Consider the following 24,871-nt stretch of genomic DNA (forward strand, 5'->3'; position numbering starts at 1 on the left):
TTTAAACGGAAGTTATGAGGTAGAAACGATTTCGTATGTCAAAACACATCATGTGCGGATGCTTGCGTTTAACTATGTTTTTATTTTTCTGCAGACGGGATTACACAGAGTGTTGCATAAAGCATATTTCTTTCTTACGCACTTAAAAAAAAAAAAATATATATATATATATATATATTAACCGGAAGTCCAACTATTATTCTTCCGGGTATTACTAGCGGCAACTGAGAAGACAAGTTGATTAAGATATGTAACTAACAAGCAGATCTTGTGTTTGTTTTTCAAAAAGTAGGAATAAATATATCACGTAGAATTTGCACTTTGGATGGGTAAGTTAAAAGTTTACAATGAAACTCACAGCCTTCAATTATCATCTTGTTGACTCTCGTAGACAGTCTGTGCTTTTTTTTTTCTATTGTTGGTTACCCCTGCTTGTACTCCACTAGACATGGAGGGACCATCTGCTGACTCGACCGCATCTCTGCGCGTTGCTGGAAGGAGAGACTCTGGTGGGGATATAGAGGCTGATCCGAGCCGTGACACGAAACACTTTCGCGTTTGTCGCTTCATCATGGAGACAGGTAAACCAGGGGTGGTCTGTGTGTGAGTGTGAGAGAGGGTTCGAAGAGCACGTTTTCAGGGCTATAAAGTAACCTTATCAAGTCTTACCTACCAGGAATGAAAAGTAAAGTCTTTGATTTAAAAAAAAAAAGTATAATGAATTCAGATCAATGTATCAGCTGATTTACATCATCAGTTGTATCAAAAGTTTAAAAAAAAGGTGGGTTGTTGTTCATTTTTATTAATTGGTTTCATGTGTTTGAGATCGCTGTCCTGTTGGAACACTCAGATCAAAGTTTCAGCTAGCCAGCTAGCCCTTAAGGTGTGCTGAAGTTGAAGAATTTGGAGGTAGTCCTCCTTCTTCATAATGCTGTCTATTTTGTGCAATGTACCAGTACAACTCGTACCACCACAAACGGCCCCAGAGCATGATACTTCCACCACCATTCTTGGCAAGATGGTACAATGTTCTTAGGTTTGAAAGCTCCACCTTTACTCCTCAAAACGATCTCTTGTTATTTTGTCCAAAAAGCTAAATGCCTAAAGTCAAATGCCTAAAGAGGCAACCATGTGAGCAGCATTAAATTTCAGCTGAGCTTGAAAGTTTCATCGTTGGCTTGAGCGTTGTTGGTTCCTGGGTTATTTGCGAACATCGTTACCAATTTTGTCTCATTTGGGTTTTCCTCCAGACTTGGCGAAGTGGTGACATCTGAATAACTTGTACTTATGCACAATTGTCTGAACTGATTATATTGAAAGCACAGTTATTCATAAATGTCTCCAAGAGACATTCCCATTCTGCGTCACAGAGCTTCACTGACGTTGTAGTACTTTCCCATTGTTCTGAATACAGTCCAGTGATTGCTGTCAAAGAAATCCTTTTTATGCTGGTCAAGATTAACTACAAGTTATAGTCAATCATGATCACTAATGAGAAGTTAATAACCCTGTGTCAAGTTAAAAGACACACACTTTAAACATTTAAATGAGTCCATCGTGGTGGACCCTAGTAAATATCTTAACATCTTCAGTTCTGCCACTTGAAGCTCCGCACCCTATCTTTCTTTCAGTCCCACCATCTCCAAACCTTACATCATAGCAGGTCTCACTAGCTTCTTGTAAACTTTACCTTTCACTCTTGCTCTTGTCTCAAATCCCCCCCCCCCCCATTCCCCACGACACCTCCCCTCTTACCCACTTCATTGTGCTTAGAGTGTTTTGAACATTAGACTCCCATGTTCAAATGCCTGAATTCAGCAATGCATGGTAAACATGTTCACAAAAAATGCTTTTGGTCTCTATAGTTAATCTCTCCCTTCATTACAACTGTACAGAGGTGCTCATCTTGATTCTATTTTAAAATTTTATTGTTATATCTGTATGTATGTTATATCTGATAAATACTATGGTTTGCTAAGAATATACAGCACACCAAAAAACCATAATAATAATATTTGTTTTCCTATTTTCTGTTTGAGCTCAGCGCTGCATCTTCCGGTCTAAATATAGCCAGTTCTGTCTCAAATAAACAACGAGGCAGCGGGCAAAGTGCTAACACTGTCTACGTTCATCTTTTGTATTTTGTCTAAGCCTGGAAAAAAAGAGGTTTTGTTATAGGACAATACTTTGTCTATGTACTTACTCAGTGAAAACATAGATTTTGACTAACCTTTACTGCCCTAGTTATGATCTAGATGGTTAAAGTATGCATTATTGTATTGTTTTGTTTTGTTTTTTAATTTATATCATGTTTTTTTTTACCAAGTGGAAATGGGCATATATAAAAATTAGATATATGGTGCCAGAAATTTAGAAAGACTAATCAGCCTTTTTCCTGAAATGGTCCTCACTTTCTGACACATGTGATCACACACGTGATTAAGCAGCTCCCATTGACATTTAGTTTTTGACATAAGGCAAGTGATTGCTTATTTTGATGTAATGATAAATTAAAGAACACATTTTATGCTCGTCTTTATTTTCTTTCAAATACATTGCTCCAGTGGTAGATGTTCATATTGAACATCACCATAGTATCAAAGAATGAGCCAAAATAATTTTGCTCTACACTCTGATGACAGTGAGAGATATCGGAGTTCCCTATAATAGTCATCTCCCATTGCTCTGACGCTTAAAGGGGGAAGACAGTCTGTTTCACACAGCGTATGAACGCTGTGCTGAGACCCACTAAAATCTAAATAAGGACTATTTGAAATTTTAAATCATATAGAGCTTCTTTATGAGAATTCAAGAAAAAAAATATTGAGTTGGAAATGAGCAGGTTCTCTTTAAGAAAGTCAAGGTTTAAGGTTTTTGAAACGTGTCCAGTATTATGTATTCTTTCCTGGTTTTTGATTTGTTGATTTAATGGGATTTCAAACGAATAGTAATGTGAACTGAAACTGCATTTCAGGATTACAGCAGGTGAAAATAGGTGTGAATCAGTCAGCTAAAGATGATAAAACATTAGTGTGCCCTTAAAGACCTACATCTTACCCCCTCCTCTGTTATTCAGGAGTGAAACTCTGCATGCGCTCGGTGCCCGTGGCTACAGCATGTGTGCTCTATCATCGTTTCTTTGAGAGGGTCAGCATCCATGCCTATGAACCCTACCTAGTGGCCATGAGCTGTGTGTACCTGGCTGGTAAAGTGGAGGAGCAGCACATCAGGACCCGTGATATCATCAATGTAAGCCACAGGTAATAATTTATAAGGTGGAGTGTATAATCAAGATTTTAACCTCACTGCTGAGAGAAAAACAATTTCTTGCTAACTGAGCCTCTTAGATATTTGACTTTGCTTGAGAACAAAAAGGTGTTTTGTCTTTCTGAACTCTTTTTGTTATGAGAGGCACATTAAAAAGCCCCAAACATTTAATAAATCATTTTTAATGAGTAGTCTGCTTTTCTTGAATAAATGGTTTGGTCTGAAAAACATCACAAAAGAGTAAAAACAAAATAGCCTTGACCAGGAAGGCTTGTAAAGCCCAAGGTAATATTTTTAGATAAGACTCTGTCCCATCAACAGTGCAAAAGCAGAATATACTCAGTCTCCAGTCATAAACATACATTTAAATAAGACATAAAACAAAGTCCAAAAGCATGTTAATTTTCCGGGATCTGCACTTGGTACCCTGATGTTCTTAAAGTATGACTTTGGACAGGCTCTAACCCACTCATGTGTGAGAAAATGCATGGAGAAAACACATTAACTTAAGAGTAAACATATTAAAAAGTGAAAAAAACATCAACATGAATAATAATAAAAGTATTTCTGTTAAAAATTAAGCCAAGTTAAAAGTTGCCAGTCCCACTCCTCCACCTACTGGCTTGTTCTGAAGCTTTTGATTGTTTCAATATTTGCATTCACTGAAATTTTCCCTGTGCCTTAAAAAAACCTGAACTCCACTCTGGACATGGAACATATGTATTATGTAGTTTGGCACTGATTTTTCTATGTTGGCGGGCACCAGTTTAGCTCAGCTGGATGAGCAGGCAACTGTGAATCCTGTTTTATTTTACATTTCACATCACACTTTTATGGAAGTGGATACATTAAATAACAAATTCATTACCAGGCAGTTTAACCATTCAGTTTTTGGAGCTGTCACCTTAAATGCTCTCCTCCCACTCCTGCTCCCTCCTCCACCCTTTCAGGTATTTCAACAGTGGCAGTACTCCTTTAGAATGTGACAAGGAGTTCTGGGACCTGAGGGACAGCGTGGTGCAGTGTGAGCTCCTCATCCTCCGACAGCTCAACTTCCAAGTCTCCTTCGAACACCCTCACAAGGTAGTTGTGAGCGCACGTGCACGGATCCCTGTTCCCTCCTTATTTGGTGTTAAACCTCCTTTTTGGTCTGTGTTACTGCCTGATTTTCTGATGCAAATGTGCTTGTGTTTACGATCTCTGTGATCTCTGGGACAAACAAGTGTTTTCTGTTGGCTTGAATGCTTTTAGTTTTACTTACATGACCCTTGCATTTAATAAAATAGTAAGTTTTTCAGGTTTAAAGTGTAGTAGTGCCTGATCTCTGAAGTTTAAATTTGTCTGCTGTCTTTCATCTTCAGTATCTGCTCCACTACCTGCTGTCTGTCAAGTCACTTGTGAACCGCCATGCTTGGTCTCGAACTCCTGTGGCTGAAACTTCCTGGGCGCTGCTTAGAGACTGTTACCATGGAGCCATGGTCATCCGCCACAGACCCCAACACATCGCCATAGCAATGCTGTACCTGGCTCTAAACAGCTATGGAGTGGAACTGCCTGCTGGGGAGAGAGAGTGGTGGCAGGTACGTGCTGAAAAGTGTTCCTATTCTCTCTGAACAGAGAGGGCTAATCCAAAGTGCGTGTGTCCGTGCTCAAGTGAGAGAAAGAATCTGTGCACTGTAGGTGGATTTATTACTTCAAGAGGAAAATGTGACATCATCTTATAGGAAGTTAGAGGCTAGCAGGTGTTAGCTGATAAACCCAGAAGATGAAAGTTATTTCCTCCTTCATTTAGCTCTGAAATCAACACAGGAAATTCTGTTTTTGGTGTGCCACCCTAGTATTTTTAATGACCCTCCTATTGCCACACCTATGAAAACATTCTGGAGGCGCCACTGCTGTATGATGCCAAAAGGGAGTTTATTTTCCAATTCCAGCTTCTAAAGTATGAAGTTAGTCACTAATGATGATGAACTGACATCTCTACTTTTCCATTAAGCTCCAGTTTAAACAGAACAGAAACCCTCCTTCACTTTCCTTCTGTTTTTCCCTCATTTTGAGATGATGATGTCGGATCAGAGTAGCTGCTCACATGGCACTTTCATTTTAGTGAGGGTAGAGGCGCAGGCATTTACATTGTGTATCACGAGTGTCAGTTTTATGCCTGGATGCCAACATGAAACTACAGGGAGGCAGATTGAATCTAATATAAATTTAATAATAGAGAAAATGAATTAAAAATTAGAAAACAAGCTAACAAATTACATCCAATGACAAGCTCAGCATTACGTCCAAGGTCACAGTTCGTCAAAACAACACAAGTTGGTATACCAGTTGCAGTGTCAGATTTCGAAAAAGGTTTTAGTCCCATTTGGTTGTTGCGATTTATCAACTGATGTGTCACCAATGAAAGCAACTGAAATGGCAGATATGTGACGGCAAATGTCAAAGAATAAGAGATGGAAGCAAGTGGGATATCAGTCAAAGTGTTCCAGTGAAAGCAACTGAAATCTCAGGGAAGAATGTAAACTGTAAATGTGATTAAAGTTTCAGTTAACTTCTAAGCACTAAAGATACTTAAAGTATTTTAGTGTGCAAACCTCTGGAACTCGTTTTGTGTAGGAAGTGACAGCCGTTAAGTGTCCAGTGTCAACATGTTAGCAGCAACAAGAAACGTTTAACTCGACGAATAAGGATGAGCAGCTGAAGTACGGCAATGATAGCAAGTGAAATATCATGGCTGAAAATACTTGAAGTGACAGTCTGTATGTTTACAGTGACCATAGTTATAGATATCAGTTCAATTCCATTTTATTCACATAGTGCCAGATCACAACAACAGCTGCACTCTAAGGTAAAGACCCTACAATGATACAGAGAAAAGTGGAAAGGAAAAACTACCTTTTAAGAGGAAGAAACCTCCAGTAGAACCAGGCTTAGAGAGAGGCAGCATCTGCCATGTGTCTTTAGTTAAAGCCTACTCTTCACTCTTGATGTGTTATTTGAAAGCAGCTGACTGATGAGCTCATATGCAGCCAGTAATGGTAACTGTATGAAACCACCAACTGGTAAATGGTAAATGGACCGGGTTCTTATAGAGCTCTTTTCTAATCGACCTGAGCACTCAAAGTGCTTTACACAACTTGCCTCATTCACCCATCCACACAAGCACTTTTATCTATGCTTTTTCTATGTAAGTGCTTTATATCTAACATTCACACACATTCAGACTCTGATGGATACATCAGAGAGTAACTTAGGGGTTAGTATCTTGCCCAAGGATATTTGGCATGCAGACTGGAGCAGCCAGGGATCAAACCGCTAACCTTCCGATTAGCAAATGACCTTCTCTGCCTCCTGAGCTTCAGCCACCCTGACACTGCATTTAAAATGTCAGTTAAAGCATCTGTGTTCAGTTAATTGAAGCGTTAGTTTATGTGCTGAAGTTGATAGCAGTCGAAAAGTAAATAGATGTTTTATAGAGCTGCTGTAGCTTCAAAAATTAAGGAATAATCTGCAGTACCAAAGTGGTGTTTACTGCCTCATCCAGGTGGTCAGGGTTGTATGCTGATGTTGCTCCACAGCACTCTTTCACATCCAGAACAGTTTGAGCTCGAGTGGAGAAGAAAACCTCACATCAGCCACTTTTTTTTTTTACATTGAAACCACAAGCCCCAGACAAAGTTACATGATGTCCTACTCCTCTATATCAGAGATAATTTTCTTCTTTTATTGAGTGGTATGGAGTGCCTGAGAACATTTCCAAATTCTGAATTAATACGCCACAATTCACAGTTCATTCATTACATGTATTTTTGTCTATATTCTATAAGTTTTTAACTTGAAAAATTAAAACCTTTTGAACTTTTGTGATTTATAATGACACAAATGGATAAATACTTATGTATAGCACATTCATAAATGACTAAACTTCTGACTAAACTCTCCTTTATATGTTTATAAGAAACTTGCGGATCGATCACAGTTCTTACAGCATGCTACACAAGTTAAAGATGGAAAAGCCTTCCTGGGCCTGTCAGCCAGCAGATTTCATTGTCTGACTGGCCCAGGTTGCATTTCCAGACATGTGAGAGGTTTGGCCGTTTTATAACATGCGGTCAGGATTCTCTGCCTGCATTCTTGGTAAGCGTTTACCAAGAAGCACAAAACCTTTGCATGCTGAGTTGTTTTTGTTTTTTTTTAACTAAATGATAAACAACAACAATAATAATATTCAACTTTATTATTCAAACAACTTGTTAATATCTGGATATTTTATTTAATTTTTACTTTCCATACATTTCACTCTAGCATAGTTATGCAGACACCAGAAGAACAAGAATACAAGTACTTTTTGTTTAAAAATTAATGACTTCACTATAATTTTCATAGTTTTCAAAGGCTCAGTTTGCTGAATGAAACCCTTTGTTTGAAACTCCTGTTGTATATTGGTCCACATGAGAGAGACTTGTTTACCTGTGGATAACTTTCTGTTCAGCATGTCCTCATTTCCTCAAGTGTCTGCAGGAGACAATAGCCATGTCAATGGAAAATCCAGCTGGTTGACACAAATTGGAATTATTCTTTGAAGGAGCCTGCAGGATGTGGAACGTGAGCTTCTGGCTTAAGTGTGTGTGTGCATTTAGATTTGTCTATAACAGCACTGTGAGGTGGAGAAACAGTACAGATCTTGCATAGGCACTCCATGATTTTAGTTTTATCATGGTTAGTGTCAAACATACTGTTTGTGCCACTGTGCACTTAAACCGAAGTAACATTAACCTGACCAGATTAGATTTTTTTTTCTAAGTTGCAGTATTCAAATGGAAATGGAGCAAACCCAGTTTTTTTCTGTCTTTCTGCTTTGGTCCTCAAGGCAAGAGGACAAAAAAATATGTTTTTTAAAAATGGTGTGTCGACCTTTTGATGTCTGCTGTTTATTGAGGTCTGTGTGTGTGTGTATGTGTGTAGGTGCTGTGTGACGACGTGATGAAAGCAGATATCGACGCTGTGATCGCAGACCTTCTTCAGCTCTACGATATGGAGGCCAAGTGTATCTGAACAACACACCTACAAGACCATCACGTCTCTGTTTTGCCACTTGACTGTGCAGTACAAAGCTGAATGTGTGTTATGGTGCACATTGTAGTGTAAAACTGTACTTATATAGTGCTCTGCTACAACTGGGCACTCAAAGCGCTTGTGTTCAGGTATGTCTAAGGTAGAAGAGCACTTTGTGTGTTTGCCCCAGTTATTCCGTGAGTTGACAAAAACATGCCTGCACTACTGATTTCTTCCAGTGTGGGGAGACATTTCTTTCATTTCTGATCTGTTATTTGTTGGCCTTGCACTGCATAATACATCCTGAGCGCTTCAAAAACATGCCGACTCTCAGTACCACTGATCTCTTCATATTCCACACATCACACATTTTTACTACAAATGCTAAATGGTGACTACTCTTAGATCTTTCTGGACTAGGGTAGTACTGCACAGTTTTTTTTTGTTTGTTTGTTTTTTCTTTGAGATTATAGGCTTGATTAGTACCTTGCAGAATAAACCTGCATATTTTCAAGGACAATGGATGCTACATACTGGATACCATAAATATCTCGTATTTTTACGATGCATAGTATTCACATGCAAATACATTGGTTGGATGAAGTATTATAGAGGAATATCTGGCAGCAGTGTAATTTCCATTAATCCATTCATTTTATTAACTACTTGTTCAGTTCAGGGTCACAGGAGGCCTGGAGCCTATCCCAGCCGCTTTAGGGCGAGAGGCATCGTATGCTAAACAACTTGCAAGTCTGTTTCAGGGCTAGCAAATCTTTACATATTCATGCATTTTCTCCATGTATAATAATGTTACATATTATGATTAGAAACTGTTTGTAATTTAAAGGGGGCTCATTCTGATAATAATACAAATATTTGGGACTCATTTTCCCTATATTCTATCAGAAATACATTGTGTTACAGTGGCTTTCCACCAGGAAAGATGTTAAACCAGCAAGTGGAGTCGGGTATAGTGCTATAGAGCAACTAAAATGCTTATTGCAAAACGCACAGACATGAGCAAGCTGAGTAAGTGCAGCTCTGTAGACGGGGAGACGAGGGAGTATATTTCTCACTTCCAGCATGGCGAGAAAGTAACATGTCTATATACCAGGGGAGAGCTGACCTCATTCACTTACAGTATGATTATAAGACTGAGCCTACCTTAAGTTCATGGATGTCAAATGAATAGATAAAACAGTGTTAAGAGATTTTTAAATGGTTCTTTATTCCTAAGTTTTACGTATATTTTTTCAAGCTCATTTATAGGAAATACTTTGAATGGAAAAGATATTGTTGAACTTTTAAAGTTTAATCATTTAAAGTTAACATTGTGTCGCCCAAAAATGAAAATATGGTGTTGGAAATGAAAATAAGAAGATCTTTTTAAGGAAACTATAAAAAGGAACTAAATTTGTAACCAATTTGTTTGGGACAGAGTGAGAGACAATAAAGGGAAATACTGAGAAACAGACCAAGAAAATGCAGGTTTTGGTCTTTTTGTGTTGTTTTTTGACAAAATAAACAAAATGAAGATAATGATGTTACAGTGATGTCCATAACAGGCATATTATTCCCTTCTTAGTGCTTTTTATGGTTACATAGCATGTTTCATTTAGTAAGATTCACATTAGTCACAACAATGGAGCTGCTATTTTCCTTGGACCGTCACTACATTTCGCAGAGTCTGATGCGTTTTGTGACAAAACAACATAACATACAAAATAACATTTCAGCATAATCTAATATGGCATACATTGGGAATAATTAGATTTATTTGATTAACTTCTACAATGATGAGAAACCTGGCAGAAGGATATTTTTTTAAATCCAGTTCCAATTTTTGCTCTCTGTAAATCCCTACTGGATTTTAGTGATGTCTTGATTCTTTAGAAGGTTTGATCATGAAGCAGGGATTAAATTTCATTCTGTTTGGTATAAAAAGGCCTCAACAAATCTTAAATGTAATTTCTTACATTTCAAAAATGCTTGATTCACTGCATTGTGTCACCTAATGTGACTTGAACAGGTGTTCAGTTGTTGTTATGGCAACAAATACCAGTAAACAAAGTTAATAATAAATAAAAGAAAATATGTCAACACTGTTTGTGAAGTCACTTTTCTTTGGTCCTCAGTCCTCATATTCTTGTCTTTCCTTCACCAACCAACTTTTTTTAGGCAGACTGCTTCTCCCTCTCTGAGGCTGGTTCTGCTGTACCTATCTTCTTGTTAAAATGTAGTTTTACTTCCCCAGTATCACCAAGTTGTTCAAAATACATCACCTAATGATTGGACTTCTCTCTGTTAATATTTGGATGCATTTTAATACTGCAACAAATGACTGCAGGTTGTTATTTAGCAAACTCATATAAAGTTAACCATTAGCATGAGGGGGCTAATAATTTTCACGCTGGTAGTTTGGGGGGTTTGTGTAATATTTTGTTTCAGTAAGCAGTAAGCAAAGTATCCAAAATAAAACTATGATGTTTGGGAAAGCTATGTCAAAAATTCCCTGCTCTGTTTAACAGCACTTGGAAAATATTTAACTGTGGTGGACCACTAGAGGGCTCCACTCACACCCAGTGTTGAGGAAGTGTGTCCTCTGTTTTGTGGCGCGATATGTCCAGTTGATGTTGGAGACGAATAAAGAAGGAGTGAGAACTGAGAGCACTGTGTCGTTGATGCTTACCTCCACATTGGTGACCCCTGACTCGAGCATGCAACGGGCCGCAGATGACGCAGACTCCGCTATGGAGGCATCAGCGGCCGCCGGACCTCCGCCTCCTGTTGCAGCTACGTTCGCTGTGGCGCTGAAACTGCCGGACTTTTGGCTCCATGACCCCCCGTCGTGGTTCGTACACGTGGAGGCTCAGTTCGCCCTTCGCGGCATCTCGGCTGACGACACGAAGTATCACCATGTGGTGGCCTCGCTCGACCCGCTGGCCACCCGTCGCGCGATGGCGCTCCTCCGGGACCCACCCGCCCAAGGGAAATACGCCGCCCTTAAAGAGCTGCTTCTTCGGCGCTATGCCCTCTCCGACGCTGAACGAGCCGAAAAGCTCCTCAACTTGTCAGGCTTGGGTGGCGGTACCGCGCTCGAGCTCATGGAGAACATGCTATCGTTGCTCGGGCCGGATGACGGGGGATTCCTCTTCGCCCACCTCTTCCTCCGCCAGCTACCGGCCGCCGTGAGAGCTGTCCTCGCAAACTCCCCACTTCTGCCGGCGAAGGATTATCGCTCCCTGGCTGAAGAAGCGGATCGCATTCTCCTGGCTAGCCGCACTTTCAACGTTCACGCCCTGGCTACGGACTCGCCGGCGGCGCCTTCCACTGCTCCACCTGCCTCCCCCGGAGCATCCGCCCCCTTGCTGACGGCAGGGATTGCTACACGCCGGCACCGCGGAAAGAACATCTGTTTCTACTATCAGCGTTTTGGCGACAGAGCGCGTCGCTGCCTGCCGCCTTGCGCTTTCACGGCCCAGGGAAACGGACCCGCCAGCGCGCCGTAGCAGCCGCGACCGCTGGCGACACAGAAAGGCTGCTCTTCATAGAGGACTCGCGCTCCGGGAGACGTTTTCTCGTGGACTCCGGCTCCCAGAAGAGCCTCCTTCCCCCTACCGCTGCCGACGGACTAGCAGCGAACTGTGGGCCGCAGCTCATGGCAGCTAATGGCTCTCCCATCAAAACGTTTGGGGAAAGGTTGGTGACTGTTTGTTTTCACGGCCGGGATTTCCAGTGGAACTTTGTTGTTGCCGCTAGCTCTGTACCTATTTTAGGTGCTGATTTTCTGTGCGCTCATGGACTGCTTGTCGATGTTGCTAACAGATGTTTAATTGATGCTCTCTCGTTTTCTTCCCTACCGTGTTTTACTCGGGCCGCCGAACCCGTAATTCGGGCTAATGTAGTGACCTCCGGGGATGCTTTTCAGCGTTTGCTTTCAGAGTTTCCATCGCTGTCTGTCCCTGATTTCTCTGGCACGGTAACGAAGCATGGGGTTGAGCATTATATTCCCACGGTCGGGCCCCCGGTGTTCGCGCGCGCGCGTCGCCTCGACCCTGCGAAACTGTCCGTCGCTCGGGAAGAGTTTGCTGCCATGGAGCGCCTTGGCATTGTACAGCGTTCGAACAGTGCATGGGCCTCTCCGCTTCACATGGTGCCCAAATCGGACGGTCGGTGGCGGCCGTGCGGAGATTTCCGCCGTTTAAATAATGCCACGGAGAATGACCGTTACCCCATCCCCCACATTCAGGATTTTTTTGCCAATCTCGCCGGAACGTCGATTTTTTCTAAAATTGACTTGGTGCGGGGGTATCACCAAGTTCCCGTGCGCGCCGAAGACCGCTGTCATTACCCCGTTCGGCTTGTTCGAGTTTTTGCGCATGCCGTTTGGCCTGAAAGGTGCCGCCCAGACCTTTCAGCGGCTGATGGACTCAGTTTTGCGTGGGCTGCCGTTCGTTTTTGTTTATCTGGACGATATACTGGTGGCCAGCTGCTCGGCGAGCCAGCACGAGTCCCATCTGCGCCAGGTTTTCCAGCGTTTGGCAGCGCACGGCCTGATCATCAACCCTTCCAAGTGCCAGTTTGGGTTGCCTGTTCTGGATTTCCTCGGGCACCGCATTTCCGCTGAAGGTGTGGTTCCGTTGCCCGACAGAGTCCAGGCCGTTTCAGCTTTTCCGCGCCCCACGTCGGTTAAAGCGTTGCAGGAGTTCTTGGAGATGATAAATTTTTACAACCGCTTTCTCCCCAGAGCTGCCCACCTGTTACAGCCACTCTATGCTGCCTTAAAAGGTAAGACAGCCAAAGATCCGGTTGACTGGCTGCCAGAACGCCTCCATGCGTTTTCCGCAGCCAGGTCTGCTATGGCTGACGGCCTGGGGGTCAAGGTCCACCGCACCACAGCATACCACCCGCAAGCTAACGGGATGTGCGAACGGTTTCACCGGTCTCTTAAGGCCGCGCTCCGGGCTTCCTTAACAGGTGGCGACTGGGTCGACCGTCTTCCGTGGGTTTTGCTGGGATTGCGTAGCGCGGTTAAAGAAGACCTCGGGGTTTCCCCGGCTGAACTGGTCCTCGGCCAGCCCCTCCGGGTCCCCGGGGAATTCTTGCCTGAGAGCCCTCCCCCATGTTTTGATGCCTCTTTGTTGCCTTTTCGCCCCCCGAGAGACTCATTTCCTGTTCCCGGTCCTGTGCACCACTGCCTGCCTGACACTTTTGTTCCGAGTTCGTTGGACTCTGCTCGTTTCGTTTTCGTCAGGCACGATGCCCATAGGACTCCGCTGCGTCCACCATATGACGGGCCATACAGGGTTCTTAAACCAGGCAGCAAACATTTCATTTTGGACTTTGGCGGTCGGCAGGAGGTTGTCTCTGTTGACAGACTTAAGCCTGCACATGTTATGCAAGAGGATCAGGTGGTCCCGGCCCAGGCCCCTCGCCGCGGCCGCCCACCTGCCACCGGGCTGATGGATTCTGTTTTTTCCCCCAGGAGCGCCGCGCAATCAACGGAGTCCGAGTCGCCTGCAGCTTTTTCTGACCGCCAGTGCCAACCTCGCTTCCGGGCTGGGTTGCCCTCTGTCAGTTCCCCACCCCCCCGGTTCAGCCGTTCCGGCCGTTTGCTTAAGCCCCGGGTCCTGGACTAGTTCTGCTGGGTGTTCGGGGGGGGCATGTGTGGTGGACCACTAGAGGGCTCCACTCACACCCAGTGTTGAGGAAGTGTGTCCTCTGTTTTGTGGCGCGATATGTCCAGTTGATGTTGGAGACGAATAAAGAAGGAGTGAGAACTGAGAGCACTGTGTCGTTGATGCTTACCTCCACATAACTACCAATAAATTTTCATAGAGGGCTACAAATTCTGTAATCCTCATCTGTACATCTTTAATACCTTTACCTCAAATCAATGGCTAGACAGTTGAAACTTGAATTCAACCTAGTGTTTCAACAGTGATTCCAAACACACACCAAAACTGGTTTTGGACTGGATAAAGCAGGCTAATATTAACTTGCTGGAATGGCCCTCCCAAAGCCCCGTTTTCAACCCTACTGAAAAATTGTATCAAATATCCAGCAAATACAAGAGGCTTGTTGATGGCTACCAGAAGCATCTGGTCAATGTGCAACTTCTCAAGGGACATTTAACAATTAGCCAGATATTTTCCTGGGTATATATGTATACTTTTATCCTGTGCGGATTAGAGGAAATCCAAAATAAATGAAAAACTTGTGGATCCTATTCTTATTCAAGGTATTCCTGAATCCTTTGGTGAATGTACTGGTTCTTATATAACATGTCTCATTCACCCATATTCATTCACACACTGGTGGAGGCAAGCTACAGTTGTAGCCACAGCTGCCCTGGGGCAGACTGATAGAAGCGAGGCTGCCATATCGTGCCAGCGGCCCATTACCAGTAGGGGGTAGGTAGAGTGTCTTGCCCAAGGACACAACGACCAAGACAGACAGAGCTGGGGATCGAACCGGCAACCTTCCTGTTACAGGATGAGCTTCCCAACCCCCTGAACCACGGTCGCTCCAATAGAAAGCACCATAAGAAGATTGTTGTTGTGAACCCACACTACAGAAAAATACTAAACTGAGATAAATCAATATGGTGAAATGTATGTTTTCTTCCTTCTTGTTTGGCACTGTGCTTGGATGTCTGCCACACTGCTGGTTGTGATCATCTCTTGAAGATATACTGATGATAAGATGAATATGGAATATATCCATCCTTACATTCTGTATGTTGCCACTGCTGCTGTGTGCGAGGGGAAAACTGAAATTGTGGATACTATTAAAGTCTTTTTTTTCTTCCTTCTGTTCAAAGCTTCTTAGATGTGATATATTTAGCAGATGAGCACCTTACTTTCCTGAATTTAGCTTGCAAAAAAAAATCAGGTCTGCCTGTACGTGTGTGTTTGTCCAGGTTGAAGATAGTCACATGATCATTTGTGACACATCTGAGTCTCTGCCCCCCTCCTCCTCCTCTCCTCTCCTCTCCTCTTCGTGCATTCTGCCTCTCTTCACGGGGCAGGATACATTGCATGCATCCCAACAGCATCACGTGTCATGTAGCATTCCTCTTCTTGACACATTTTCTCCCTTCTCATCTGTCACTCTCGTTTATCTCCAGCTTTTTCCCCCCGTTGTGTATGTACTGGGGAAAAATCTGTCTGCTTCTCTCCTCAGTTGCTCCTTTCCTGTCTTCCTTGTCTCTGTTTTTCTTCTCTCTCTGTTGCTGTCCATCTCCATACTTATCCCTCTGCCCAAATCCTCAGCTTCCTTCCACTGCTTTTCTTTTCACTGTCTGTCCTCTGTCCCTGCATCTCCCACATTTTTTCTCTGCTTCTCCTCCCTTCTGCTCTCCTCCTCCCTCTGTCTCCCTAATGTTGTATTAATAATGGAGAAGGTGCACGTTCAGGCAGGCTCCATAAATTAACCATCAGATGGGAAGGAGCAGAGGAGTAGGGAGAAAGGAGAGCAACATAGATGGATGTGAGAGGACTGGAAGTAAGGTTGGTAGGTGAGGAGAAGAAGGAGGCAAAGATGAAGGTAAAATGACGAGTGGAGGATTGGAGAGTTTATCTTTGTATCACACTTCAGCACTCTCCAGCCTGCTCGGATGGCCTCCCCTCTCCTCTGTCGACTTCTGATCTGCTTACACATCACTTCAGCCTTTACTCTGGGCTTGAGGGCAAGTCAGAAGGTCACACTCACACAACCAGCTGTGTTCATGTGCATCTCCATGTGCACGAGTGTTTATATCAAAATGACAGTTTGGGATGTTGAAGCTGTATCAAGCCTGCAGTCTAGGAGCTGAGTGTCCTTGACCTGATAAAAGCCCTGCAGCCTTCAGCTTCAGACCTATTAGAGATCAACCAAGTGCTTCTAAACACACTAAATGCCTAATGCACAGACAATAGATTGAAGAGAGCAAGTTTGTCTGTCTGTGTGTGTGCGTGTGTGTGTGCCTGGTCTTAGTATTTAGGGGAGGAGCAAAAAGCGCAGTTTGCATGATTCATCGTTCGTGTAAACAGAGAGATAATGAAAAGATGGATCGGTCAGCAGACAGAAAAAGCCATCGTACTGTCAGCTGAAGGTCTGTCAAGGCCTTATGAGACACAGCCTTTCTTACTGGGAATATAATTATAAAGAAACTGTTCAAATGTGAAGCATTTCTTTGTAAAAATAGATGTTATGTAACAAAAACAAAGTGTTCTGAAAAAACATCTTCAGTTATAATTTATTAAGAGTTAAGACTCAAGGCCAAGAGTCTCTAGGCATGCCAGCAGCTTGGAAAGTTTAACTTGGATGTAGCCGTGCTTTGAGCAGATATGCTAATATGAAAAACCTGTAAACGCACGCTGGTGATCCAGTTGTCAAGAATAATATTCAAATTTGGTACGAGGTGGGAAAGTATATATTTACAAAAAAAGATTTGTATCATCCATCAGATGATATCATATCCTGAGTCGTCTTTTCAGTCTGAATAGAAAATATGTTGTTGTTGTTTTTTAAATTCTTTTTTAATGGAAGAGTTAACTACAATATCTACTGCTGAGATGCTTTTTTTTTTTTTTTTAAAGCAGATGAACATATTTCACTCACTGGATCCCCTCAATTACCTGCCACATCATGACAAATGACAAAGGTTTGTTTAATAAGAGGCGTCATATCAGAATTTTGTGTCTTGTTCCTCGGAGACTTCAGTAGCTCCACTATGTGACTTTGCACTGTCTTTTCTGCAATATATATTTTTACAGCTTCTCAATTTTTTGGGAATTAAATTAAACTCAAATGAAACTTAAATGGAAGCAGGAGCTTGTTTGTTAACTTGTAATCATAAGCATGTCTCCAGCATGTTGATAATTATCAGTAAGGTACAGAATTTGACAGAATAAAATTTTGACCTGAGGCTGGTGCTAGATTAAAACGATCAGCAAAGGAATTACAATTCACTACCTGGGACCACATCCACGTTTAGGTTTGGCAGTGTTTCGAGTAGATAATGGCAGATGGTGTGAGCATGAATTGAGGCTGCAGTTTGGGGAAGGGCTCAGAGGGGACTGGCGCCGGCTCCCAGGCAGGGCAGATCCTCATGTACTAATGAGAGGTAAATGAATTGAAAAAGGGAGGGAGGGAGGGTGGGGCACTAAAACAAGAACAAACAGCTTGTAGTACAGGGGAATCATATATGGACAAGAGAACCCGCTCTTGAAATCCAGATATACTATCTCTCATTCATCATGTGGAATGCAAATCACTCTCAACTGTGATTGAGATAACAACACAAATGTGAACCTCAAGTAAAGACGCAAGACTTTACTTGAGTTAAAGATAACAAGATGAAACTATAAAATCAGCACCAAAGCTTTCATCAAGATGTGTGTGCATGCCGTGCCAGTGTGTGTGTGTGTGTCTGCATGGACAGTCTGTGGTCCATCTCCCTGCAGTGTAGAGGATATCTATTAATAAATTCATTTGATTCATCTATAAATACATTTCTCCTCTTTCTCCTCACACTGGTGTGCTGTATAATGCTGTACAACAGCTTTGACAATAGCCATGCATGTGGATGGGGGAGGGTGGTGTGGGTCTGGGTGACTGGTGTATATGTGTGTGTTGGCTGGAGATTACATGAAGTGAACATATGACTCTCTGTTCTTCAGCGCCAGGATATGCAAGCTTTCAGCACAGTGGACAGTTCCTGAGCTTTGCGGAGTTGCAGAGAACAGAAGAACAGCCCCCAGCTTCTAAAGTGGGATTAACTCTGGTCCCTCTCACCCAGACACATGAGCTGTGGACCAGCTTCCCAATGTGTGGAGGCCACTATCTACAGGGCTTGTATGTGCAGACTCTGAAAAGCATTGTTTTTGCACTTGACTTCATAGAGTTTGCATGAAAAGAACACTTTGTCTCTTCAGTTGATCTCACTCCACATAACAGGGCATCCTTTTCCATTCATGTCATAAGAATTGCTGCTGCTTCCAGAAATATAAACTCATCTTCTCCTGTGCCCCAGAGGAGATTTCCCAGAACCACACACTGCAAACAGAACAGGAAGGGCTTTAATTAACTGGATACAAATGGTGCTCAAACAAATTACTTAAGCATGCAAGCACAGTTAAGCACAGCTTCTGTCTGCATGTTAGCTTTAAAGTATTAAAGTTTAAAGTTGGAGAGTAACATAGTATATTTATTAATATCCTGTACTGCAGGGGTGGTACAGGTGGAAGACCTCAGATGGTACTAGGTAGGTCTTATGTGGTTTTCAGCGGTTTGGCCGACTGCCTAACATTTCCTTTACTTTGCAAAGGTGAACTTAAAGATGAATGTGTGAGACATTAGAATAAGACATATTTCTGGCTGTCACCAGACACCATTTTGTTCCCTCTGCCACCTTACAGGGAATTTTGTATTAGAGTACAGCTGTTGTATTGCTACAAAGTAGCCAAATGTTCTAATGCATTTTTATGGAGGCAGTAGGTCTGTCCACAATCAAAAATAATTACAACTTGCTGAAAATTTTCTGTGCCATTTTTTCAATCTTTTGGTACTAAACTAAGATTAAAACAGTGACAACAAAGACGCATAGTGTTTGTCTTTTCGGTCAGTTTTCAGATTAGCAGCTGTAACAAAGCTCACAACTTTATTTAAATAAATGGCAGAGGTTTAAAGATTTTACACACTTAAGCAAAAAACTTAAGCAAAAAACAAACAAAAAAATCTATCTGACTGTAAACTATACACAATGAAGTTAGCCATCATTTCATCACCTGTTATTTAGTGAAGTCTCGTTTTGGAGCTTTAAGTTGAGAATTTAGCTTTTGCCTTCTTGGTGTTTTGAAATTAGAAACAAAGAGCGACTAAGAAACCAAATGACTCTGCATGCTGGTAATAGTAACTTTTCTACAACAAAGCAGGCCTACATGAAACATTGTGTGGCATTATAGAGAACATAAAGTCATCAGGACACTGTTTACTTAGGGGGCAATACAAGGTCATTAAAATGTGTTGTTTCCTCACAGACTTCCATACAATCAAATGTTGGTTAGTAAGACTGGAACAGAGCTACTACAGTAATATGATAAACAACAAAACAAGTGTTAACGGGACTCTATGCAGTCCTGTGAAAGGTAAGTATACCATTAGCGCTGCCAGGAATTAAGAAGGTAATTAGCATCCAGGTGCTGCTAATCGAGCACTGTGAACACCTCTATAAAAGAAGTTGTGGCAGTTTGCTTGTATGGAGCATTCAGGTGTGTGTTAAAACAATGTCACAATCTTCGCAGGAGTGGCTGTCCTGTCAGACTATGCAATGCTCAGAGAAAAGAAAAAAAAAATACCCAAAAACAGAAAGACCCAAGCGCTATATCTCACATTCCACATGTCTCAGTTAGCATGTTAAATGTTAAAGTTCATGACAGCACAATAACAAAAAATCTGAACCAGTCTGGCTTGTTTGGAAGGGTTGCCAGAAGAAAGCCTCCTCTCTAAAAAGAACATGGCAGCATGGCTTAGAGGTGCAAAACTGCATGTGAAGAAGTCACAAGACTTCTGGAATAATGTCCTTTGGATGGACAAGACAAAAGTGGAGATGTTTGGCCATAATGCAGCTCATAATTGGAGACAATTTATCTGAATTTCAGGAGTGGGCCAACACCTTATACACACCCCTTCCAGTTGTCTGTCTGTATATGACCCCCACCTCCTGAAAGACAAGCTGTTTGTTGTTTTTACTTGTTTTTATGGCACATCCTCCCTCCCTTTTAAAAACTCATTTACTTTTCATTAGCACATGAAGCTATGCCTGGCCCAGAAGCTGAGATTGTCCCTAAACTGCAGCCTTAATTCTTGCTTAACCATTATCTACCTGAAACTCTAAATGAGGATGTGGTCCCAGCTAGTGAAGGCACAGCATAATGCACACATTTGGCAAAATAACATATCACCACCAACACCACACCATTTATGTAAACCTTTAAGGAAAATGTTGGTGTTCTTTCTGTATAAAGTGTTCGTAACTCAAATGCCAGACATGTAAAGATTGTAGTGAATTTAAATGGACAGGATCTGATCCACGTGTTCTTTAAATGTAGTACTAATTGCCATTTTGTTTAAAGGTGCTGGATTTCATATTTTGCTGTTTGCAGAATAAGAGTTTTGATGTTTTCCGTTGTTATAACATTTGCCGTTAGTTGATTTGGCATAAAATGAGTTCTCCAAATTACCAAAATGGCTGCCTATTTTGGTAATTTGGAGAACTCAATTTAAGCCAAAATGAAGTGGATTAGAATGGTTAGTTTGTGGCTATAGGCCTATAAGTGGACGACTGGAAGTTTTATTTTAAAAGGTAATGTTGAGCTCAATGCGTGCCCGTGCTGGGATTTTTTAAAAGATGGCTTTAGATGCCAACTGATAACAGAGCGCTCTAGAGGAAAAACGTTCGTTGCGGTGTGTCTGGTGTCGTCATGACGCAGGCGAGTAGGTGGGGGTGACGTACAGAGCATCCCTCAACCCCCTCTAACGGATGCTGAGACTGAGCTCCTGTGCGCGCGAGCTCTGGTAGCAGCTCAACCTCCTCCTCATCCTGCAAAGATGTCGCATGAGCTTCTCCTCACACGTTTCTTTTCTTTCCCTTTTCTCCCACTGCCCTTCACAATTCGCCGAATTTGGTTAAATTAGCTGCTTTCACAGCGGGGAGTAGCTATCCTCGTCCAGGCACACGGACGCCCCCTCCCCACAACGGAGGTGTTTAAACCCTCAACCGGCGCATCCTCTCTCTCTCTCTCTCTCTCTCTCTCTCCAACCGCCGCAGAACTCCGCCGACCAACCGTAAGGTGACCGCGCGGAGCGGAATATTCACCCGCACGGCCGTCGACTTTCATCCCTTCACTCCTTCGGACTCCAGGCAACGGGAGCTGCCGCATTCCCTGTCCCCCCGTGTCCTCTCATCCGGTTTGGGACATTCTCCGCTCCACGCACACGCAGATTAACGGGGATTCTGCCTCCCCACCCGCGCGCTGATGCTGATGTCCTTGAGCTCGGCCTGGACGGTGAGTCGATGAGTCTGTGCGTGCTCGCGTGCGTGACTGTTATTTACCCCGGGCACCCGAGCGCCTTTTTAATGGGGAAGATGTGCTGCTTTCGCTGTGATTCATTACTCGCATGTCGGGAGGTTTTTACGGGCTTACAGAATATGCAACATGGCCTGATGTGGCATTTGTCATCGCAGGCCTTACACAGCTATAATAAAGCCTATACAGTAGAGCATACCATAATAACCTGGCGAGCAGCGCTATGACATTATAAGGAAGTGTGTGCCTGCGTGTACGCGCGTCTACGCGCCGATGTGCGTGCGCACGCGTGTGTAAATCTACATATATATTCATCCTTCCATCCATCCACTCATCCGTGTCCCGTGTCAGTTGATGAAGGGCTACAGTCCCACATTATCACCGAGCAGCACGCGCTGTTCTCGCGCCTGTCTCTCGCCTTTCCCGGGCGCTGTATGCAGCAGGCATGTAAGGGCTATTTGGGATCAGTTGCGTTGTTTGTCTCGGTTACGGCGCATCGCACCTGCAGCGCCAACTGCGGGGGTTTCATTTTGATCCGGTAATGATCCGTGGCCCGAGGGACCTTCACATGTCGCCCGGCGTCGCGTGGGTGTGAGTTAGGCAGAGTGGGCCGGCGGTGGCCGGGCCAGTAACCTTGCGGAGGGACATCGGTAAGCTAGTGGCGCACCACTGGCTTCACTCTGTCTCTCCTTGCCTTTTAGCGGGCCTGCCGTGTAAGTGTCTCGACTTTATTCATAACCTCCTCTTGTTGCTGTATGTGTTGAAGATGAGCCGAGAGATGAAGCTTGAGTAAGTGTGAAGGTGACCAGGAAAGGTCGTTTTGAGTGGGAAATACACTGTTGCATGGGGCAGCTCCAGGTGCACCAAGAATTAGTAATGTGTGTGAGTGTGACTTTAGCTTTGGGTGGGTGGAGATGTATATGTGCTCATGTCGGAAGTACATCGGATACCTTGAGTATATCTGTGCTGGATGTGATGGATACAGATGGATACACGATAGTGCCCATTAACTGGTTATCACCAGGCCATTTTCTTTCATTCTTTCTTTCTTCAAATTCATGCCCACATTTTGTTGTCTTTCTCAAACGTTCTCCATCCCCACCCCCCTCATCATTATCCTGTTTCTTTAACGGGCTCTACCGTAATGTGGATATCTAAGCCCTGTTGGCGGCCCACCTTTAATGGCTTCAGCCTCTGACTGTGTTAAATTCTAAGTGTGCTATTCCCACTGGGGAATAACAGAAGTGTGACTGGCGCCAAGCCAGGCAGGCAGCTGCCCAGATACAAAGGCCCCACCAGAGGTGACCCTTCAGATGCCTGTCGGAAAGTAGGACTGCAGGTGCACAGGTGGACTGCAGTCGAGCTATAGGGAATACTGACACGCTCACACACACGGAATGTGGACAATCTCACCCCAGATGACAACAGTGTGCACAAGATTTAGAAACGTGAACACACTGCTGCACACAAACTTATTCAGTTACACATGCTCAAGTCTGTGGAGCCTGGTTTGCCTCTATCCACCACACACAACACACATAAACACACATACTCACACACACACACAAAGTCAGAAAGCATACATGGACCTCCTGGCCCGAATTCAAATCCCATGAGGATCTTCTCTCCTGTGTCTTCTGCACACTTCTCAACCTCCTTGCTGCTGCAATGAAGAGAAAACACCAGAGGGAACAGAGCGGACACTTTCTCTTTTTAAAAAAAATCAAATTGCTTCAACCCTCTAAGGGATAGTATGTGGACAAGCAGGTCCAGAATTCAGTATAAATGGGCAGGCTGCTGACAATTGTGGTGACCTTTTGTTTGACTCTTTTCATGTTCAGACACATTTTCAGTCAGGACAGGACACCCCTACCCCCTTCGCTGACTCTCTTATTTTGAAAGCATCGTTGTGTATGACACATTTGTGTGTGTCATGACAGATCATATAATTGATGTCTCTGGGCATGAGGGTTTGTGTCTTTGTGTGCTTACTGTCCATTTGTGATGCTTGCATCCTGTGCCTAAAGGTTTGTGTGCATAAGAGTTAGAAATGCATGACAAAACAAAGTGCTTCTCTTTTTTTGCTATGTATGTAATGCAGCCTTACATGCACTCGTGTGTTGCACACATCAAAGCTGAGTCGAGCAGAAGGCCACATTCAGAGTTGGGTGCAGTAGTTTGGAGGATGAACAGAAGCTGTTTGTTGCGTGACTGTTACAAAATCAGACGGAATCAGTGAGTAAGACATCAGGCTGGATAAGAAAATGTGCGACTGGCTGAGTAAATAAATGATTGCAGTAGCAGGAAGCAGGTAGACGGGGAGAGCAGCAAGAAAAGGGTGTTGGGATTGGGGCGGAGGTAAAAATTGGTAAAAATAATAACAAGCAATGAGACACCACAAGACACAGAATGGAAGAACACAAAAAGGTGGTAAAACCATATAGATGGAGCAGAAAGATAGATATAGAGCAAGAGGAAGCTTCAAAGGCAAAGGAGGGTGACTCAGTCATAAACTAACACTCTCAGTCAGGATAGAAGCATGACAGGGAAGAGAAGAAAAAGGGGAGGGAGAAGATGCAAGAGGCAGAGACTGAAGAGTGGAGAGGAGGGAGGAGAAAAGGAATTAATAATCAGTTTCACTTTGGGGTTTTTTCTGCTCGTCCACATGTAAAATACTCTTATAGGGAAAAAGAATCTGATGTGTCATGTGTGATGCTGAGAATAGTTAAAGGTGGTGCTATTTGCTCATGCAGGATGAAGCTTCGTTAGTGTTGGTGCAGTGGAAAGAGAAAGGAATGTGCTGCTGTCCTAGGCGATGCTGAGCGTTGTTGGTGTCAGATTTATTTTAATGAAATTTGTCCCAGAGATAGGTTAACATGTTTTTGTCAGTGATTAGGAAATTGTTTTTCAATAGATTAAGATGAGGAGCTCACTTCAGGAAATTCCAGATGTAGTGTATTCAACTGGTCTAAAGTAATACTATCGGAGTATGACAGGCCAGCTTACTGTTTAGAAGTCCCACAAAAATATCAAAATATCCAAAGCAGGAAAGAAGAATATATCTAGTTTCCCCACCAGTGGCGTTTCCATTTTTTTTTCTTCCCCTTTTTTAATGTAATAGCCCCAGTGAACCGGGGGGATGGGATCAGAAAATTCCATCTGAAGTAAAACCAAACCAGCTAAAATTACTTGCAAATTCAGTGAGTTCCCACGACATTAATAATCACAGACCTCGCAACTACATCAAGGGGCTTTGCAGTAGGACACGTGGCTGCCCTATAACCATATGGTGACCCCATGTATGATGCAGGACAAGATTCCCGGGGATAGTAGGGCTAAAACAGTGCAGCGCTGTAAATACAAAACTATTTTATTGAGTGGTAGAATTAAAGAATAACGTCTCACCCATACTTTGTGTGAAGTCCTCCTTTGTAAAGTAAAGAAGTTAGAGAATGGTAGGCTGTAGAAAAGAA

The 24,871-nt window shown here is 43.1% G+C and overlaps 2 protein-coding genes across 6 annotated transcripts in view; both read left to right on the plus strand.

The window, feature by feature from the left end:
• Positions 1-218: 218 nt before the first annotated feature.
• On the plus strand, positions 219-10,441 carry ccnq (cyclin Q). Its single transcript, XM_063465290.1, has 6 exons — positions 219-329; positions 447-581; positions 3,077-3,260; positions 4,218-4,350; positions 4,629-4,847; positions 8,236-10,441. The coding sequence occupies exons 1-6, from the start codon at positions 326-328 to the stop codon at positions 8,323-8,325; spliced, it is 765 nt and encodes a 254-aa protein (XP_063321360.1). The 5' UTR covers positions 219-325; the 3' UTR covers positions 8,326-10,441.
• A 10,411-nt stretch (positions 10,442-20,852) lies between these two features.
• atp2b3b (ATPase plasma membrane Ca2+ transporting 3b) overlaps positions 20,853-24,871 on the plus strand; it is a 68,998-nt gene continuing 64,979 nt past the window's right edge. For all 5 annotated transcript variants that reach the window (XM_063463602.1, XM_063463598.1, XM_063463599.1 and 2 more), the window contains exon 1: positions 20,853-21,377. The gene's annotated coding sequence lies outside the window, so the exon portion shown is untranslated. The remainder of the gene's footprint in view (positions 21,378-24,871) is intronic.

Source organism: Pelmatolapia mariae, linkage group LG20, assembly GCF_036321145.2.
Source record: "Pelmatolapia mariae isolate MD_Pm_ZW linkage group LG20, Pm_UMD_F_2, whole genome shotgun sequence".
NCBI lineage: Eukaryota > Metazoa > Chordata > Actinopteri > Cichliformes > Cichlidae > Pelmatolapia > Pelmatolapia mariae.

Bases quoted from the DNA above. Each gene is read 5' to 3' on its own strand.
- ccnq (XM_063465290.1), top strand. The intron at 582-3,076 runs GTAAACCAGGGG...TCTGTTATTCAG, and splicing joins TCGCTTCATCATGGAGACAG to GAGTGAAACTCTGCATGCGC. The intron at 4,848-8,235 runs GTACGTGCTGAA...GTATGTGTGTAG, and splicing joins GGGAGAGAGAGTGGTGGCAG to GTGCTGTGTGACGACGTGAT.